This window comes from Apostichopus japonicus, chromosome 22 (genome assembly GCF_037975245.1).
Source record: "Apostichopus japonicus isolate 1M-3 chromosome 22, ASM3797524v1, whole genome shotgun sequence".
Taxonomy (NCBI): domain Eukaryota; kingdom Metazoa; phylum Echinodermata; class Holothuroidea; order Aspidochirotida; family Stichopodidae; genus Apostichopus; species Apostichopus japonicus.
This window is the reverse complement of record NC_092582.1, coordinates 405,008-426,768: the sequence shown is the minus strand read 5'-3', so window position 1 is coordinate 426,768 and position 21,761 is coordinate 405,008. Positions and strand designations below refer to the sequence as shown.

The 21,761-nt window shown below is 37.0% G+C and overlaps 1 protein-coding gene across 3 annotated transcripts; it reads left to right on the top strand.

Moving 5' to 3' along the window:
* Positions 1-3,063: 3,063 nt before the first annotated feature.
* On the top strand, positions 3,064-21,577 carry LOC139964362 (WD repeat-containing protein 47-like). 3 transcript variants are annotated; one of them, XM_071965906.1, is made up of 10 exons: positions 3,071-3,382; positions 5,472-6,731; positions 7,347-7,556; positions 8,194-8,520; positions 9,426-9,580; positions 10,385-10,551; positions 12,553-12,720; positions 13,881-14,015; positions 15,687-15,905; positions 18,624-21,577. In XM_071965906.1, exons 2-10 carry the CDS (start codon positions 5,541-5,543, stop codon positions 18,770-18,772), a joined length of 2,721 nt encoding a protein of 906 aa, XP_071822007.1. In that variant the 5' UTR covers positions 3,071-3,382; positions 5,472-5,540; the 3' UTR covers positions 18,773-21,577. The 3 variants fall into 3 exon arrangements, 2 of the variants coding, with proteins under 2 accessions (XP_071822009.1, XP_071822007.1); XM_071965908.1 differs by lacking the exon at positions 8,194-8,520 and having other exon boundaries at positions 3,065-3,382; XR_011791950.1 differs by lacking the exons at positions 15,687-15,905; positions 18,624-21,577 and having other exon boundaries at positions 3,064-3,382; positions 12,553-13,584.
* Positions 21,578-21,761: the final 184 nt, after the last annotated feature.

The window sequence follows — 21,761 nt, the reverse complement described above, 5'->3', positions numbered from 1 at the left end:
AATATGCTGACGTTTTGTTCATTATTGATTATGGCAACATTCAAAACGACAGAAATATAATTTAAAATCACTACGGCCCATGATATGAGATCACAGCCACCTAACTGGAGTTATAACAGTCTAAATTAAAACAACAGCACAACTTTCTCAATGTCATCAAATATTCAACAAATCGAGCGCTTTTTACATAAGACACGGTAAGTTTCCCATGAAAAGAAGTTTTAAAGAACTCATAAACACATCAATAAAACTGGTGTCGCATGTGACATGGTTTGGAATGTTTGTCTAATCAGAGGTTCATGCTCTTGATCAGCCTCCATCATGGTGCACTCCCAAGTAAATAACAACCTTGTACACAACAGCGGTATACATTGTGTTGTAATGGATTGCTTTGCTAGATAATATAGACACACTGAAAATATTCAAGAAAGATAGATTAATGCCCCTTCTTGCAGTCTTAATTAGTACCACTTTATCTAGCGTCAGCCAGGGATACTCAGTAGGCCTACGTCCAGTATGAGGTTTTCTTCTACATTCATTCGGGGAATAATTAAACTACTCAGCCTCCGCGCCAGGACTGCCCTACCACAAAGATTAATATACCTACCCAAATCAGAAGGGTTAAATCTTTGCATCTCCACCCCCCCCCCCACCTATTTGAAATCCTGTGTACGCCACAGGTACAAACCATGTGGATGAGGCTTCTACATTCTTACCCTCAACTTCCTCTCTCTCCATCACAGGAAAGTGCCCTACATTAAATTACCGGTAGGCGAGGAACGCAGGATACCAAGAAAGGACTGCTTTATCTATTTACACCGCTATTAACATAATTTATACAATCATGAATCGGAGCTGTATCTTTGGCGCTGAACACCAACCCTTATACCTCGGGGCTGTGGCCCTGATACAGGGCGCCAATCCAAGTGCCATCTCGCCCACGCGGTCCTAAATATCCTTGTTTGTATATTTGCCTGCATACAAGGGAATGACGTAAGAAATGTGACTTTATCTCTTGATAAACTCTGAAAGTCTGCTTGCTTTAGCGCCGATTTTGTCGACTATATCAAATAATAATGAGGTACAGCACGTAGACAAACTGTAAATGTATAGCAAAACTTGCTCATACTTCACTTCACTTGTTTTGCCTCTGTATAACCACTGACACCAGTCCCGCCCTGATAGGTTAGACATGGGATTCGGCCAGGGCAGCCGATGACCACTAGAGCTAGCAATAATAGAGGAATAACCTATAGCCGTTAGCATTAACAAATGCATGTAAGCATAGTTTGAGATCTAGGTCACTTTCTTTCCTTCCACTCGTTTTTAAACACATTCATCTGCCAAACGTCTCAAGAATACAATGGGGAACAACCATAGAGTTGGACTATCTATATCATCCAACTGTATATGTCAATAACATATATTGGACTGTATATTGGACTATTAGACTGTGAGGACTGTTGCTAACCATAGCATAAATAGACCGCATTATGACCCTTTACATGTGTGTAACAACTATTTTTTATATAACACGCACACATTCGTTAGAGGGATATTCCGGTGGCCAGGGACCTCGAGAGCCACTCCGGCCACTGGGGTCAATATTGTACATTTGATTCTTCCAGAGAGTGGATGATCTGTGATGTCATCTTTGCAAGTGGTCTTGAAAATCAATTTCATCTTGGAAATCTTCTTGCTGATTTATCATTGGATGGAACCTTACAACTTGCTAAGCTGTAAATGAACTTCGTATTTATAATTTTAAATGAATGCAACTTAGTAGCTGTTTGTATAGTGACAAATAGTTTCCTTTGTGAATAAGTGATGCCAATATGATTAAGAAAAGCAATAACAGTTAACCATGATGATATCACACTGGAGCAAAACACTACCTAATTTGACAAATCCATACAAAAATATCAATACAAAATGCCGCGAGCTGATGTAGACAAATTCCAGCATGTTCATAAAGTAACTTCAGCCACCGAAAAAATCCTTTAAGTTACCGAATACAGGTATACATAATCTGTATGGGACTGGGAGAAGAAAGAAGGTTGGTGGGTTGGGTGGGTGGTGGGAATTGGAGGTGTTACTACTCCTGCATGTCAGAGTGCATTACCAGCTTTGTTGTGATTTGTTTTGCGGTATGTCCTGCATAAGAATCTATTATAATCGAATATGATGTAAAAAAGCGTTTCATATAATTAACATGAAGACAGCCGTTCTTATTTTAAAAGTGGCTGTCATTGTAAAGCTGTCTGTCGTTTGAAAAGTTGCCGTCACTGTTAAAGTTGCCGTCACTCTTAAAGGTGCGCTGTTATTTAATTGTGCTGCCATTAACTTAAAAACGTTTCAAACTACATCATTTTCAAAACGAGCCGTCAATTTCAACAGGGCCGTTAATTACTGCTTCATGCCACGCTGCGGTTATCACAAGTCGCTGTTCCTGAAAACAGGCCACCATTATTTCAAATTTGAACCGTCAGTACTACATAATACGCCGCTATTTGTTAAACGGGTTGTTATTGCTTCATAATATGCGATTATTTAATCAGATGGCTGTTATATCACATATTGGGCTGTTATCAATTATGAACAGAACGTTACTCTTTTGATTGGTACGTTTCAGTCAATTATTTTTACTTTTGGCGTTCCATAGTTTATATCTTTGGCGATAGCGCTCCAAGATTACCCTTCATCAATGTGTATAGGCTAGTACACTAGACTATAAGGACTCGGAAATGTTGAATAGTTTAATACCAAACGGCCCCGCTGAGCAAGCTTGTCGATTCACCAAATTAAGGTTGATGCTAACCTTTGAATAACATGGGCTACTGATAATTCGTACATGAAATGCCAAGACAACAGTGTCTGAAACGGTATGATGGTCAGGCCCACATACACAGTACTGCAGTACTATCCAAGATGGTTCACAGAAAAAGCAAGACATGCAAATTTTTGGATGTTTCTAGTCAAGGGAAGTGAGCCCTCACTATTTGGGTAATAAGTCGTTTAAGGTATATTTAGTATGCAACTGGATTCAATTTACTCTTCACTTTCTTTGGAAATGAGGTAGAATACGCTATGTAGTGTTTTAGTTAGATTTTCTTTGCAGTTGATTGTAAAAATAATTTCTTCGATCATACTAGGGTAACCAGGGAGTTGTTAATCCCTCAACATACTGTACAATTTGCCAACGTTTGCCTACCAGGCATCCTTCAATTGCGCCTGCACTCTGGATTCCATTTTCAGACGATTCTCCTCTTCCCTTGTTAAAGTCTTTGGTAGTATGAACAAAATTCACATCAGACAACTCAATAAAAGAAAGATTGCTAGACCTAACACCCATTACGGTCATCATGTGGATGGAGGATAATTGGTAAAAGTTGTCTTTGGTTATTTAATTTAAATTGCATGCAAAAGTGCAAAACATGTTGGCCGTTTCTAACAAATCAAGGTCAAACTTTGCCCTACTTCGAAGGCGATGTCAGTCGGTCAGGCATAGGCCTAAACATAGCCTAGGCTACTGTGATGTTAGTCTCTAAAGTGTAGCCTTACTCAAGTTACTGTTACAGTACTTAGGCCTAGTTAGAATTGCTACTGATACTGTTTCTTGTGACTATTAGACATAACAGTTTGGAGTAGGTCTTTGGTTTGGGTTGCTTTTCAATTAGGGCGCCTAGCTAAGTCTAATGTCATCTAGGTGAGTGTACTACTAGTGTAGGCCTATTCCCTTATCTAGGTAACACTAACCTTATTTTACTAGGGTAGGCTTGGAGAAGTTAAGCTTATGACACACATACTGACATACTGCCTAATGTTATGCCTAAGCTAAATGCAGAATACCATGCAATCTTTGTAGAGAAGAGAGATGCAAGCAAGAGATGCATACAGTCTGAAGGTCTGTGCACTACTGACACGCAGCTGCATTGTTCATCATCACTGCAGTGCAAGTACAGGTTACATAATATTACTAGGGCTAACAAATGATGCAATGGCATGCATAGCATATAATAGTCAATACAACTACTATACATAGCATTCCTTACCCCTACACCATAACTAAGTTCTACACCAGATCAGCCAATAATCAAACATGTGGACAATCTAAATGATCTGCTTTCTGCAAATGTCAAATGTTAAAACAGGTCAAGCTCAGTGTATTAGTCATGTGACAACATTTGGCCCTATCAAATTGCATGATGTTCATAGACATACTTGATGTTCACTCAAAGGTCTTCACCACAAAGTTGTCCAAGAATCATATTTAGTCCCTAGACATAGAACTTTAAACACCCCAGAAATAACACTATGCAAAGAACTCCATGTATGTGACAGTATCTCTTATGTGGTCAAAGGAACTATTATGGAGTGTTACCTATTATGACTCACTGAAATACTCATGATTTTAACATGTAGCAACAAAAGGAACTTGGATATCCAGTAACAATGTTCATGTAAAGCACCCTTAAATATCAACTTAATTGTTAATGATTTTTGTTCAGAGGAAAAGATGGAAGAAAAGAGAAAAGTTATTCTTTCTAGACCTTTGTGATTGTAATTCTTATTTTATATTAAATCAAAGGATAGTATTTGTATGTGAATTGAGGTCATGCATGTGAATTTCAACTGCATTGCACACTATGTAGACAGTGCCATATAATAGGTATGTTAAACTGTATACTATGAACCAAGATACTGATTTTGACTTTAAGTCTAGACTCTGGTTATTCTCGTTTGAAAGGTAATACCATGTATTGTACTATACAGTAATGTAGTATATATATACAGTCAATGTGCTAATTGGGCAAAATTGTAAGGACGTTTTCTGGTTTCACTTTGGATTGACACAAAATTTGTTTCACATTTATGTTGCAACAGTGTAGTTGTGTTGTTTACACGTGAGATTGTAACCAATGTTTTCGTTGAATGTTTTAATTCGTTCAGCCTTAGCGAAAATGGTCAAAAATTCATCTACACAGTATTGCAGCTGAGGCAAGAAAATATCGAACAACATTTACTGAAAGTATTTATCATGTAACACATGGATGAATTTAGGTACATTCTCCTTGTATGTTGCATTCAAGACCTTATCAGGTACAAATATGTCTCATTCTGGAGGAAACTGATCAAACCATCGGTGAAATCAAGTATTTGAAGGATAAAGCTAAACCACTGAGAACAGTCAGAGAGAATTAAAGTACAAGAGACCTTCAAAAGACAGTCACAAGTGCTCTTACCTTAGCATCGTGAAATAACAATAATCCTATAGTGAAGATGATGCAGTGCACGCCTCATGCAGGATTGTGTTTGCACAGTCCCTGTTCTAGTGTGATGGCTAATCTGGTCAGGAAACATCTATATTTAGCTTGAGATATCAGCCAAAGTCTTTACAGAACGTACTAACATTGACACAGCTTACCATAACTACCCAAAATCATTGTGCATTTTCTTTCTGTGGTTTTCAGATTTGCCAGTGAGCTTCATGTTGCAGTAAATATTCCTTCCAGTACTAAAACCATTGTATAGCAGTCACAATGCTGACGCCACTACAGGTGACAGTAAAGGAGAAGGATGTCCTTCGGCTGGTGTTGGACTTCTTAAAACGAAAGGAACTCTTTCTGTCTATGAGGGCAGTGGAACGGGAGAGCGGAGTAGTCAATGGCTTATTCTCAGAAGATGCCCTGTTTTTACGTCAGCTTATCCTAGATGGACAGTGGGATGATGTCTTGGAATTCATACAGCCAGTAGAAAGGATTGATACATTTGACTCAAAACAATTTCACTACTTGATCTTGAAGCACAAGTTGCTGGAGATGCTTTGCATGAGGAGTGAAGATGTACAGCACTTACAGATAGAGTTCTCCACTGAGGAAGTGGTCAGCTGTTTGAATGAACTGGAACCGTTTTGTCCAAGTAAAGAGGACTATAATTCTCTCTGTCTCCTTCTGACCCTTCCTAGATTGAGCGACCATTCTGCATACAAGGACTGGAGTCCTAGCAGTGCTAGGGTGCAGTGCTTTGAGGATATCTTCCCTCTCATCAACCGTTTCTTGCCAGTAGAGAAAAACCTGAAAGAATCTGATTTCACTTCTAGTAAGGATAGGCTCGTTCAACTTCTCATCAAAGGTATGTTGTTTGAATCCTGTGTGAACTTTTGTCAACAAAAGGCAACAGGTAAAGAGATCAGTGATATTACTGTAAATGGTATGTTACATGGAACTGAAGCAGATGATTCTGACCTTAGCTTGCTATCATGGCTGCAGAGTATTCCTACCAGCGCATTCAGCTGCCCTTTTGAGCAACGAGCACTCAGTTTAGATCTGCAGGTTGTGGTCAAGCCAAGTACATCATGGTCAGAACAAATCATGACACCGATGACACCTACACCAGGTAGTAAATCTAGAATGAACCCATCACCATCACCAACTACTCCAACACTGTACAGGAGCAGACCGTGGTCCTCCAATCGAGCCTTGTCTCAATCTTTGTCAACTACTCTTGAGTCAGCTCTCCTGAATCAGGTGCAGAAAGATGAGGAGCCCAACCTACCAGATGCAAGCGCTCTTTCCAGGTCCTTTGCAAACTTTCATGTTGGTGATGGTGGTATGAATACAATTTTTCCAGGGTCCCTCCCACCTGTGTCTGAAGGCACAGAGAAGCTGGGAGCAAATTCTGGTAAAGTGATGTCAGGAAGTCAACCAATGCCTGGACAAAACCTCTATCAAGTAAGTTTGTCTTGCTTGATCTGACTTGAAATTAATGCTATTGGATTCTACCATCACCATTGCCATTATAAATACTGTTATGCACACTGATAGTTGGTTAGCAACTTTGAATAACACTATAACTTCAAATAGTTGTGGAAAATCCTAGAAAGCACCAGAAGTATTAAAAGTAATATATCAGGCTATAATGTACTATAAATTGACCGTACTGACACATTGTTCTGTTTCATATATTTTCTGCACTACAGAGACCAGAGGCTTCACACTTTTTGAATTTAGTTGTGACAGTATCTCTGCAATGATTAATTGAATACACAGTAGAGTACTTAGAATGTTCTGGTCCAGCTGATGGGGTAGTGAATGGATGTCTTTTCTGAAGGTTTGGACCAGGGAACTGTGAAGGAAAGTTGTTTTGTAAATCTGGTCCAGGCAGTGGGTCAGTGAACTGGGGGTTTTGTTGAGAAGGATCTTGAATATTGTGCAGGGTCTTTTGAAGTTCTTGTATTTTGTGGTTCCTGGCTGAAATTGCCTCCTCATTGCCCTCATCCCTTGAATCCCCTACCTTTCTTCAAGTACTGCGTACATTAATACTTTAATATACCTTGATTCTCTCAGAGTACTCCAAGGTCTTCAAAAGACACACAGGAAGATTTGAAGCAGAGTAGAGAGAGGCTGCAGAAAGAATGGCAGGAGCAGGAGAGGCGGAGGTTGATACTTCAGCAGCAGTTGACACAGGGTGGGGGTGATGCTACATTCTCATCTCCTGCTATGGGGTTAGACAAAGGTCATACTGCATTGGATGGTAGAAAACCTGGTGTTAGCCAAGTAAGAAGTCATTATGTTGTTGTATGTCATGTTGCACTTGATAAGTTGCTTGCTTTAATTTGTTTTATTGTGATTATGTTTCTATTTTTCAGTTTGCTTGAAGGATACTCCTCACAATGTTTGTGTGTGTCTGTGTGTAATTTATGCATCATGAAATTTTGAAAAACTATTTAGAAAGCTTTCTGAAATTACTATTACTGGGTATGTGCACTGAAAGCAGATATGCTTTAATACAGTGTTACCTTCTATTCCTTGATAGGATATACTCAATTAATTTGTCAGTTCAGTAGCTCGTGGAGGAATGTGTTAAGCAACTGCATGAAACTTGATCACAAAGTTATGGTGTATTAGTAAGGACTCTTAACCCACAGAGAAGCCTCTCCTACTGTAGTATGTCCATTCATAGTTGTATGGTGTATTAGTAAGGACTCTTAACCCACAGAGAAGCCTCTCCTAGTCCGTCCATTCATAATATCTTTTGTTCTGTATTTTGTTGTTTGGCATGTTCTTAGATTGAATTAACCCTGTTATCATTCATTCTGTTCCCCTCTTTTTCCAGCCAGATTGGATTCTCCAGTGTATTGTGGTTTTTTATTGCTAGTATATTTCTTTTCTTTTACTGTTTAATTCCTTTCAGACGACTCCCCCCGAAATGATGATTGTCAGGCCAATGAAAGTAGACTCTAGTACCCCCAAAGTGATGACCTTTGACCCTCGGTCTACACCTGAGCCAAACGCATCGCCAATCTTAACAAAGACACTCTCAAAAACATTTGCAAAGTCTACACTTGTTGAAGAATCAAATAACTCTGATTTAGTTCCACATCTTAATTTAAATTCACAAGGAAGTGAAAAATCGACCAATAGAACATATGTGAAGTCATCTATGCAATCTGGAACTGGCCAATCAGAAGATGCTTTGCAGTCCAAAGGTTCCTATGACATGAAATCCAGTCAGATGCAGGTGATTAAGGTTTTGTCACAATTCATGATGAATTGAGTCATGTTTAGTTGTCAATTTAATCACGGCAGCTGAGAATCATGTCGTGTTCAATAAATTACAGAATTAAACTTAATAAAGAACCAATATTTAATAATCCTTTGTCTCATACTGCAGAGTTTTGTCTTTGTTTTAGTAGTGTATTTGTTTGCTTTTGTTACATCCTGGTGATAGCATGTTTTTTGTTTCTCCCAGTTTTGCATGTCGCTGACACTTTCAGACTTTTTTCCACTAACAACGAAGCATTTGAGGGAAGATTATTACTTTCAAATGATAGATTTTGCCTGATAGATTTTGGCTGATCATCAATATTCCAGTCTGTAACCTTCATTGTTTGGATTTCCTTCTTCTATTTCTGGCCTCACATGTGGATATTTCTTTCACTAAATACTAAATACAAGGTTTTCAGTTGGTGATCCTTGGTATTCTGAGTATTTTCAAACTTTGTGTGAGGAAGGGTGATCTAAGTATTAGGGGTCATGACCCTCATGCATTGTCTTCTAATTACCTTGAAATATCTCCCAGGACCTGTCAAATGTGTCATTGTATTGATATGATGAAGAGGTAATTTGTCCTATTCTGGGAACCGATTCCAAAATATGTTGGAATTACAGCCTGGGCATCTTCCACATTCTGGTTACCAATTATCTTCTGAATGCAATGAATAAAAGACCAAATATACTGTGAGACTATAGGTTGTGATACTGTATATCACCTTATCTATTGACAAATATCTTGCCTGATCAGATTTCACATTCTGTCTCCCGATAATGTAAGATTATTCTTCTTTTCATCAATGTAAACCTTACCACTCTGTTGAGTAAAGATGCTGCTATATGAAATTGACGTTTATCTCTTTCTCTTCCAAGGAAAATATGCCATGGACACCTCCAGTCTTTACCCCTGTTAGTACCCTAGAGGATGTTCAGGCTATAAGGGCAGTTACCTTTGACCCCACTGGAGAATTCTATGCAGTCGGTTCAAACTCAAAAACTTTGAGAATCTGCAGAGAGTCTACTACAAGGTAGAAGTAGCTTGTATATTTAGAGGATTTCTACCTGTCACTTTGATTTCTACCTGATAAACCTTAATATTGAGAACAATTATTGCTTTTGAAATATTCTTTCCTCATAAATGGATGAAGAAGCTGGAATTTATTTGGATTTTGTAGGCATGGTTACTGTCAAATATTCTCAAATACAAAATGTGGCAAAGAATCACTAAACCAAGGTGACTTTCTGGTTATATGTTACACTGGTTTTGTGGTGATAATTATCAGCCATGTTCTAGCCCTTAGTTACTAGTTACTATATTAAATCCTTCATATGTAGCTTCAGTACTTCCTAAAGATCATCAGCGTTGACCTCTACTATCCTAAACAGTCAAAGAATAGTCATTCAATCTTCAACAAACAATTTACAGCTTTCCTCAAAGCATATTTGCCCGCTCTATATCAATCATCTTCATGTCAATCTTGAGAACCTAAAGGAAAGTATGTTTATACAAATTGATGGCAACACTGATGGACATTAGCATTAAAGACATTTTAAAGTTAAACATTTATTGCTACATATTTGCATATATTACCATTAAGGCTCAAAACTTAAGAGTAAAATTTGAAGCCTATGTTTCTTTGATACTAACAGTAAAGTGTATGTGAAATTACTCCCATCTGAGAATTTGCACTTGAAGTATAATGTTGCATGTAATGTTGCTAGGTAATGGAACTGGTGAAGGTACTACGGGAACATCCCAGAGAAGAAGTAAGGTAAGTTCAAGAAATAAAACATATATTTATTTGAACAATATTATTTGCATCTCTTTGCAGAAGTGATAACTCTCACCAACCCACCGTTTTATTTAAGCGTATGAGACACCACAAAGGCTCTATTTACTGCATCGCTTGGAGTCCTCATAACAACATCATTGCAACTGGATCAAATGACAAACTAATTAAACTTATTCAGTTTGATCCAAACTCTTGTAATGCTGTGGGTATGTATAAACCGTTAATGTAATGCTTGCTAGGAATCACACACTTATTGCTACTAGATCAAACCACAAACTTATTAAACTTATTCAGTTTGATCCAAACTCTTGTAATGCTGTGGGTATGTATAAACCGTTAATGTAATGCTTGCTAGGAATCACACACTTATTGCTACTAGATCAAACCACAAACTTATTAAACTTATTCAGTTTGATCCAAACTCTTGTAATACTGTGGGTATGTATAAAACTTTAATGTAATGCTTGCTAGGAAACACACACTTATTGCTACTAGATCACACGACAAACCTTTTAAACTTATTCAGTTTGATCCAAAGTCTTGTAATGTTGTGGGTATGTATAAAACTTTAATGTAATGCTTGCTAGGAATCACACACTGATCGCTGCTGGATCATATGACAAACTTAATTCATCCAGTTTGATCTAAACTCTTTTAATGATGTACATTAGGTATGAATCAAAGCCATACATGTACTGTATTGCTTAGACTCCTTATTATAATCGTCGTATTTTGCTTTGAATCAAAAATTTACATGTACACATTAGTTGAGAACCATCATTAAAAATTATTGGGTAAATCCAATGGTGAACATATAATTTCCTGAATTTTGTTAAAACATTTGAAGACTAACAATGTAACCAACGGAGTTAAAGCAACTAATTTGTCACAATGGAGGTGGAACTGCATGCACTCCTTACTGAAAGAATTGAAAGTATAGAATGGAGTTGGAACTTCAAGTACTCCTTACTAAAACATATTTGAAAATATAGAATGGAGTTGGAACTTCAAGTACTCCTTACTAAAACATATTTGAAAATATAGAATGGAGTTGGAACTTCAAGTACTCCTTACTAAAACATATTTGAAAATATAGAATGGAGTTGGAACTTCAAGCACTCCTTACTAAAACATATTTGAAAATATAGAATGGAGTTGGAACTTCAAGTACTCCTTACTAAAACATATTTGAAAATATAGAATGGAGTTGGAACTTCAAGTACTCCTTACTAAAACATATTTGAAAATATAGAATGGAGTTGGAACTTCAAGTACTCCTTACTAAAACATATTTGAAAATATAGAATGGAGTTGGAACTTCAAGTACTCCTTACTAAAACATATTTGAAAATATAGAATGGAGTTGGAACTTCAAGCACTCCTTACTAAAACATATTTGAAAATATAGAATGGAGTTGGAACTTCAAGTACTCCTTACTAAAACATATTTGAAAATATAGAATGGAGTTGGAACTTCAAGTACTCTTTACTAAAACATATTTGAAAATATAGAATGGAGTTGGAACTTCAAGTACTCTTTACTAAAACATATTTGAAAATATAGAATGGAGTTGGAACTTCAAGTACTCCTTACTAAAACATATTTGAAAATATAGAATGGAGTTGGAAATTCAAGAACTCCTTACTGAAATTGAAACTGGATTGAAATGCAAAGTTAAACTGTTCCTTCTAAAATTGTCATGTTTCCTGTAAAATTTTCAGATTGGCAGCTAATTGGATTTGTGGTTGTATGGAATGAAAATGCATATAAAGAGGTACTAATTAATGGAATGCAGAGCCTGATAAACAGCATTGACCAATCAAAGCAATACTAAAGTCCTTTTACAATACAGCTGATATTTTGACTTGCCAACTTCAATTATTCTTGAATGAATAATGAATATTTTTGACATTTTAGGTTTTAGTTTGCATGTGACGAATACTACTTTGCAAAATATTTAGAATTGTATGGCATTGTTTATACTGGATATGTAGATTCATTTTCTCTTTTCTGCAAAAGCTAACTTGGTGCTTAGTTTGATCAACTGCCATCTAAAATAATATGAACTACCACTCGGTTGGTGTAGTGAATTCTGTAATAAAGATAGTAGTCTGTATTAATACCCTGCTACCCTCAGTGATGGTCAATAGTACAGACCTTACCATAGTTGAAATAATGTAATGTAATAATCTTTATGTCTGTTCAGGTCCAGACACAGATCTGGCCTTTCATGATGGCACCGTACGAGATGTAATATTCCAGAGCAGTGCAACCAGAGGGGCAACTCTCATCAGTGGTGGAGCTGGGGACTGCAATATCTATGTCACAGACTGCCAGAAGGGACAACCTATGCATGCTATGTCTGGACACACAGGTAACCTATGATAGGTTGATGGGGTACTTGAGTCTGATATCTATGTCACAGACTGCCAGAAGGGACAACCTATGCATGCTATGTCTGGACACACAGGTAACCTATGATAGGTTGATGGGGTACTTGAGTCTGATATCTATGTCACAGACTGCCAGAAGGGACAACCTATGCATGCTATGTCTGGACACACAGGTAACCTATGATAGGTTGATGGGGTACTTGAGTCTGATATCTATGTCACAGACTGTCAGAAGGGACAACCTATGCATGCTATGTCTGGACACACAGGTAACCTATGATAGGTTGATGGGGTACTTGAGTCTGATATCTACGTCACAGACTGTCAGAAGGGACAACCTATGCATGCTATGTCTGGACACACAGGTAACCTATGATAGGTTGATGGGGTACTTGAGTCTGATATCTACGTCACAGACTGTCAGAAGGGACAACCTATGCATGCTATGTCTGGACACACAGGTAACCTATGATAGGTTGATGGGGTACTTGAGTCTGATATCTATGTCACAGACTGCCAGAAGGGACAACCTATGCATGCTATGTCTGGACACACAGGTAACCTATGATAGGTTGATGGGGTACTTGAGTCTGATATCTATGTCACAGACTGCCAGAAGGGACAACCTATGCATGCTATGTCTGGACACACAGGTAACCTATGATAGGTTGATGGGGTACTTGAGTCTGATATCTATGTCACAGACTGCCAGAAGGGACAACCTATGCATGCTATGTCTGGACACACAGGTAACCTATGATAGGTTGATGGGGTACTTGAGTCTGATATCTATGTCACAGACTGCCAGAAGGGACAACCTATGCATGCTATGTCTGGACACACAGGTAACCTATGATAGGTTGATGGGGTACTTGAGTCTGATATCTATGTCACAGACTGTCACAAGTTGTATGAGCTACTTGCACATACACCATTTTTTCGCTTATGTAAGTAAATTGGCTGCATGAGATAAGTGTTATTAACTTGGTTCTTAATGGATAGATCATTGCATTAAATAATTTATAGCATTACAGCTCTATCATTTATGGTTGTTAAATATTGTTTATCAACATTTGAATGTTATCACATAGTTCTTTACATAGTGCATTATTTACTCATTTGTTGTTGTTGTCATTCTCAGGACATGTGTTATCATTGTACTCTTCTGAGGAGATAGTAGTGTCTGGTTCACAAGATAGTACTGTCAGGATATGGGATTTGAGGACCCCTCGATGTGTTCAAGTCATTGGAACTCCTGGCTCAGATGCAGGCCAAGGTTAGAATTATGAAGAAAACAAATTACAGTTATGTTTGCCAAATCAAAATGAATATTGACATTGTTGGTATTAAGTAATGAGTGGAAGCACTGATGTAATTGGTGCAGGAGCTCAATGAGCTTTGTGTCTTCCAAGGAGTAGTGAGGTTGTTATTTGTTGGATGTTGTGCAGCTTACCAACACCCACTCAGCAGATGCACACTGGTCTTCCACTCAAGTAATTAGTACATTGTTCAATATATGAATATTGTGAACAATGGATGGTAATGGGTTGTGTGGGTGTGTTTACATGACACCTTATTATGAACTGTATGTTAAATCTCAAAGATCATAGTGGATTAACCTCATTATTGGTATGTGAATCTGTCTTATTGAGTACAAGAACCCTTTCTGTGAGGGTCCAAAGAGGTCAAAATCTGAAAAACTTTGTAAACACTGTAACTCAAAAAGTACATCCTTGTTGACCTTTTTATTTGGTAAGTAGATCCAGCTTGTTGAGTGCAAAAATCATATTGAAATTGGTGGAAAGGTAATTTGCAGTCAACATATGTCATAGTCTGAAAACCTAGTAAACATGATAACTCAAAAAGTATATGACTTGATACATAGTATGTAGATCCAGCTTTATGAGAACCTTATTGAAATTGGTAGAAGTCAAAGGTTACATAAGGTCAACATCTTTGAAAACATGATAACTCTTAAATTACAGCTACAATTAATCTGGTAGTTATCTGATGCTATGATTTTCTTTTGGTGAACATGCTGTAGTTTGGTCAATTTCAGTTGTTTAGTTTTGCATCAAACTATCATATAGGAAAACTTTTCTGTCAGGATATTGAAGCATTTTGGAATAAAAGTCTCTACTGTAAAAACCTTACTACTGAATTCATTGGTTGATGCACACAAGTGAATGCTACAAATATGCGCTAGAAATATCTGATCTGTTCTGATTCTCACTTAATTCTTAGACAAATTTAAGTCACTCTCTCTACCTTCGTCAAATAGTTAAGTGGAATTTTGAGAAAATTATATGGTGAGGAATCAAAAAGCCCTCTGGATTTCTGGTTAAATTGGTGCAGTCAGCTGTTAATTAGCCTTATCACCTCATGACAATAACAGCTTCCTATATAGCTTGGCATATCAGTAAATACCACATACCTGTTCTACAGGCATCCTTACCCTTGGTATTCACTCCACATACCTCTTATACAGGCATCCTTACCTTTGGTATTCACTCCACATACCTCTTATGCAGGCATCCTTACCCTTGGTATTCACTCCACATACCTCTTATACAGGCATCCTTACCCTTGGTATTCACTCCACATACCTCTTATACAGGCATCCTTACCCTTGGTATTCACTCCACATACCTCTTATGCAGGCATCCTTACCCTTGGTATTCACTCGACATACCTCTTATGCAGGCATCCTTACCCTTGGTATTCACTCCACATACCTCTTATACAGGCATCCTTACCCTTGGTATTCACTCCACATACCTCTTATGCAGGCATCCTTACCCTTGGTATTCACTCGACATACCTCTTATGTAGGCATCCTTACCCTTGGTATTCATTCCACAGGCCAGTTGATTGCCCTTGCCAGTTTTAAAATTGCTGTTAGATTCTTTGCACTGTACATATTATTGATGTCATGTTTGTTTGCCAGGTTCTGTATCAGCAGCAGTTTCTGTAGATAGGTCTGGTCGACTCATAGCATCAGGACAAGAGGATTCCTCCTGTATGCTCTACGATATCCGTGGTGGTCGAGTGTTACAGACATACCATCCTCACAAAGGAGAGATACGTTCAGTTAGATTCTCACCCAAGGGTTACTTCCTGTTGAGTGGATCCTATGATAACAACATTGTAATGAGCAACCTCACAGGTGAGTGTGATCCCAAGGAGAGAGTGACTGTCGTTATGTGATCCTTGATAACATAGTATGACATATGAGTGTGGATAGATTACATTTTAATAAGTCATTATGGGGAGGATGTGATTGACAATATGTGATCCTTGATTACATAGCATGACATATGAGTGTGGATCACATCTCAATAAGTCATTATGGTGAGGATGTGATTGACAATATGTGATCCTTGATTACATAGCATGACATATGAGTGTGGATCACATCTCAATAAGTCATTATGGTGAGGATGATCCTTGATAACATAGCATGACATATGAGTGTGGATCACATCTCAATAAGTTATTATGGTGAGAATGTGACTGACATGTGATCCATGATTACATAGCTTGACATATGAGTGTGGATCACATCTCAATAAGTCATTATGGGGAGGATGTGACTGACATTATGTGATCCATGATTACATAGCATGACATATGAGTGTGGATCACATCTCAATAAGTCATTATGGGGAGGATGAGATCAGTTGCTTCACTGATATCAGGATTCTTGGTAGGCCGTGGATAAAAGTTCCCAAGTATACATACACAATGTCCCCAGATTTCATTTGTCTTTGTGTCTTGCAAAATTTTTGGCATGTTGGGAGAAAGACAATTCCTATTTTTCAAAAAGTACCTTATTGTTGAGTTACCATTTCAAATTAACCTGATCTAACTAGTTCTTCAATGTAAGTAAGAGAGTTGGAATGAATCTGATCTAACTAGCTCTTCAATGTAAGTAAGAAGGTTAGTAATTAACCTGATGTAACTAGCTCTTCAATGTTAGTAAGAGAGTTGGAATGAATCTGATCTAACTAGCTCTTCAATGTAAGTAAGAAGGTTAGTAATTAACCTGATCTAACTAGTTCTTCAATGTTAGTAAGAGAGTTGGAATGAATCTGATCTGACTAGCTCTTCAATGTAAGTAAGAAGGTTAGTAATTAACCTGATCTAACTAGCTCTTCAATGTTAGTAAGAGAGTTGGAATGAATCTGATCTAACTAGCTCTTCAATGTAAGTAAGAAGGTTAGTAATTAACCTGATCTAACTAGTTCTTCAATGTTAGTAAGAGAGTTGGAATGAATCTGATCTGACTAGCTCTTCAATGTAAGTAAGAAGGTTAGTAATTAACCTGATCTAACTAGTTCTTCAATGTTAGTAAGAGAGTTGGAATGAATCTGATCTGACTAGCTCTTCAATGTAAGTAAGAAGGTTAGTAATTAACCTGATCTAACTAGCTCTTCAATGTTAGTAAGAGAGTTGGAATGAATCTGATCTAACTAGCTCTTCAATGTAAGTAAGAAGGTTAGTAATTAACCTGATCTAACTAGTTCTTCAATGTTAGTAAGAGAGTTGGAATGAATCTGATCTGACTAGCTCTTCAATGTAAGTAAGAAGGTTAGTAATTAACCTGATCTAACTAGCTCTTCAATGTTAGTAAGAGAGTTGGAATGAATCTGATCTGACTAGCTCTTCAATGTAAGTAAGAAGGTTAGTAATTAACCTGATCTAACTAGCTCTTCAATGTTAGTAAGAGAGTTGGAATGAATCTGATCTAACTAGCTCTTCAATGTAAGTAAGAAGGTTAGTAATTAACCTGATCTAACTAGTTCTTCAATGTTAGTAAGAGAGTTGGAATGAATCTGATCTGACTAGCTCTTCAATGTAAGTAAGAAGGTTAGTAATTAACCTGATCTAACTAGCTCTTCAATGTTAGTAAGAGAGTTGGAATGAATCTGATCTGACTAGCTCTTCAATGTAAGTAAGAAGGTTAGTAATTAACCTGATCTAACTAGCTCTTCAATGTTAGTAAGAGAGTTGGAATGAATCTGATCTGACTAGCTCTTCAATGTAAGTAAGACGGTTAGTAATTAACCTGATCTGACTAGCTCTTCAATGTAAGTAAGAAGGTTAGTAATTAACCTGATCTAACCAGCTCTTCAATGTTAGTAAGAGAGTTGGAATGAATCTGATCTAACTAGCTCTTCAATGTAAGTAAGAAGGTTAGTAATTAACCTGATCTAACTAGTTCTTCAATGTTAGTAAGAGAGTTGGAATGAATCTGATCTGACTAGCTCTTCAATGTAAGTAAGAAGGTTAGTAATTAACCTGATCTAACTAGTTCTTCAATGTTAGTAAGAGAGTTGGAATGAATCTGATCTGACTAGCTCTTCAATGTAAGTAAGAAGGTTAGTAATTAACCTGATCTAACTAGTTCTTCAATGTTAGTAAGAGAGTTAGTAATGAATCTGATCTGACTAGCTCTTCAATGTAAGTAAGAAGGTTAGTAATTAACCTGATCTAACTAGCTCTTCAAAGTAAGAGGGTTAGTAATGAACCTGATCTTACTAGCTCTTCAATGTTAGTAAGAGAGTTAGTAATGAATCTAATCTGACTAGCTCTTCAATGTTAGTTAGAATTTATTACTCGATTTGTTGGATGATTGCAAGTTATTGAACTCAAGCTGCACCAGGTATTTGCACGGTTGATATAATGTTATGAACCATCATGGTCTTGTTATACTCATTGCAGCAACTCATTGCATCTCTGCTACTCTTGACAGAAATTATTGGATACAAGTAGAGGTGATATCATCCTGTAAATATCCTTGTTATTAGTTTATGTCTGTATTTCACTGTCATCCTACTGGTAGGGGAGATAAATAGAATTAATCATTCTATTTCCTTTCCAGGTGATCTAATGAAGTCTGTTGAGTATGGCGTTGTTGGTCAACACCAGGACAAAGTGATACAATGCAGATGGCACCCAACTCAACCCAGCTTCTTGAGTTCTAGCGCTGATAGAACGGTCACTCTGTGGAATTTAGATGAAGGATCTTGACTGGGCTGTTGATTTGCTGCCAGATCTGTAGCAAGGCAGTTAATTTGCAATGTACATGTAATAACAGCAGAAACAAGGTGTTGCTTAACTGCCAGTTTGTAGCAGAGCAGTTAGTTTGCAATGTACATGTAATAACAGCAGAAACAAGGTTCAACATTCTTATCAATGTGGCATGATAATTTAGTCTTTGAGAGTTTAATACAGCTAAAAGTATCTGGTGTAGCACAAGTCTCTGTGAATGTCTGTTAGTTCTATTATTCCTATACAGTGTGCTTTGTGTACATTATACTCTCCACAATATTAAGGTACAAACCTTGAGTCGAGGCTTAAGATGCTGCAAGAACAGAAAGGAAGCCAAACTGGTTATCCTTTAGGACAGTTAATACAGGCTAGAGAAACTTAAATAACTTGAATGACAGTGTTAAAGTACTTGGCCTTGTGTTTCAAGTGTTGCTGTTATAGTGATTGTTTCTAACATTGGTAGTAACACTCTTGTATCTAACATTGGTAGTAACACTCTTGTATCTAACATTGGTAGTAACACTCTTGTATCTAACATTGGTAGTAACACTCTTGTATCTAACATTGGTAGTAACACTCTTGTTCTAACATTGGTAGTAACACTCTTGTTCTAACATTGGTAGTAACACTCTTGTTCTAACATTGGTAGTAACACTCTTGTTCTAACATTGGTAGTAACACTCTTGTTCTAACATTGGTGATAACAATCACATTTTACATTGGAATGTATGTGAGCAAAACAGCTTCAAGTTAACATAAGTAGGGTCTGACTTCTTTGAAAATTATGAATGATTCTTTTAAATGTGAATAGTCTGTATGTTTCCTGCAGAGTTTGAATCAATTATTTAATGTTCAAAAGAGACAGAACTTTCATATTGATATGCGATGTTTAATGATAACATTTGTGAGTGTTGTACAGACTAGTGCAATTAACCAGCAGCATATGTATATATTATCTAATACAACCTACCACATGTACTAATATAGGTGAGTGTTGTACAGACTAGTGCAATTAATCAGCAGCATATTATCCAATACAACCTACCACATGTACAAAAACACACATAGATGTATGAAAACAAACCAAAAAAATAAAGTATAAAGATAAGAAAGTCAAGTTAAGTATATATTTATATGGTATCACATGCATATATACTTGTATAGTGTCATGTTGTGTATTTCTGCAAGTCAAATTAAATGAACGGGATATCTTCATGTCTTGAACATCCTAGCTATATTTCTAAATACTTTCACAGACATTTGCATTTCATATATTGAGTCTGATAGCAAGTGGATGTGTATTCATTATATGTTGTATTAACAAACCATGTTATCATTTCTTCTGTTCCTGAATCCTCCGATTGCAATCCATTAGTACATGTTGATTTTGGCTGATACCTTGTGTACAGTTAGCACAATATTTAGGTATGGTCCACTTTTATATCTGAGCCCAATCTTTATGGCAGGTAGGATTAATCTATGTCCACTGTGGGAATAGTTTGTCATTCATCAATTATTTGGTACAGCCAATGAAAGTTTGGTATGTGTGTCCACTGTGGGATAGTTTGTCATTCATCAATTATTTGGTACAGCCAATGAAAGTTTGTTATGTGTCCACTGTGGGATAGTGTGTCATTCATCAATTAATTGATACAGCATATGAGAATTTGTTATGTGTGTCCACTGTGGGCATAGTGTGTCATTCATCAATTATTTGGTTCATCAATTATTTGGTACAGCCAATGAAAAGTTTGTTATGTGTCTACTGTGGGCATAGGGTGGCATTAATCAATTAGTTGGTATAGCGAATGGAAGTTTATGTCCTTCAGGCATATTGTGTCATTCATCAACTATTTGGTACAGTCAATGAAAGCTTGTTATGTGTCCAATGTTGGCATAGTTTGTCATTTATCAATTATTTGGTATAGCCAATGAAGTTTTGATATTTGTCCACTGTGGGAATAGTGTGTCAATCATCAATTATTTGGTATAGCCAATGGAAGTTTGTTAAGTGTGTCCAAAGTTCCAAACTGCAAAGTGTGTCATTCATCTATTATTTGGTATAGCCAATGAAGGTTTGATATTTGTCCACTGTGGGCATAGTGTGTCATTCATCAATTATTTGGTACATGAAAAGTTTGTTATATGTGTCCACTGTGGGCATAGGGTGTCATTAATTAATTAGTTGGTACAGCCAATGCAAGTTTGTGTCCTGTGGGCATGGTGTGTCATTAATCAACTATTTGGTATAGCCAATGAAAGCTGTTATGTGTGTCCAATGTTGGTATAGTGTGTCAATCATCAATTATTTGGTATATATAGCCAATGGAAGTTTGTTATGTGTGTCCAAAGTGCAAAGTGTGTCATTCATCAACTATTTGGTATAGCCAATAAAAGCTGTTATGTGTCCAATGTGGGCATAGTGTGTAATCATTCATCAATTATTTGGCATAGCCAATAAAGTTTGTTATGTGTCCACTGTGGGAATAGTGTCATTCATCAGTTATATGGTATAGCCAATAAAAGTTTGTTATCCCACGTGATATGTGTATTTTGATTACAAGATATTTATTCATTGGTGGTTTCCTGATGTTCTGATACAGAACTGTACATTGTTTGTTATCAAAGATGATATTGCTGTTTCAAGTGTTTCTCTCAAAGGTCATTGTTATATAAATATATATGTAGATGTGCATATGTTGTTATATTTATTGCTGAAATGTTTTTATTTATTTAGACCCAGCGTGTCAGACTGGGTGCTATTAACAATGTTTGAAACATGAAGCAACTGGATTATTCTTACTCTTTCTGGTTTTGTACTATGACACAGGGTTGTGAGAACAGAACACATCAACACCATATTCAGGTGTCAACTGTTAGTGGACATCAACAACTTAATAACAAAACAGAAATGAAGTGATAGATAAACCTGTTTGTTGTTTGTTAGTTGACTGTTTATTTACAGAAA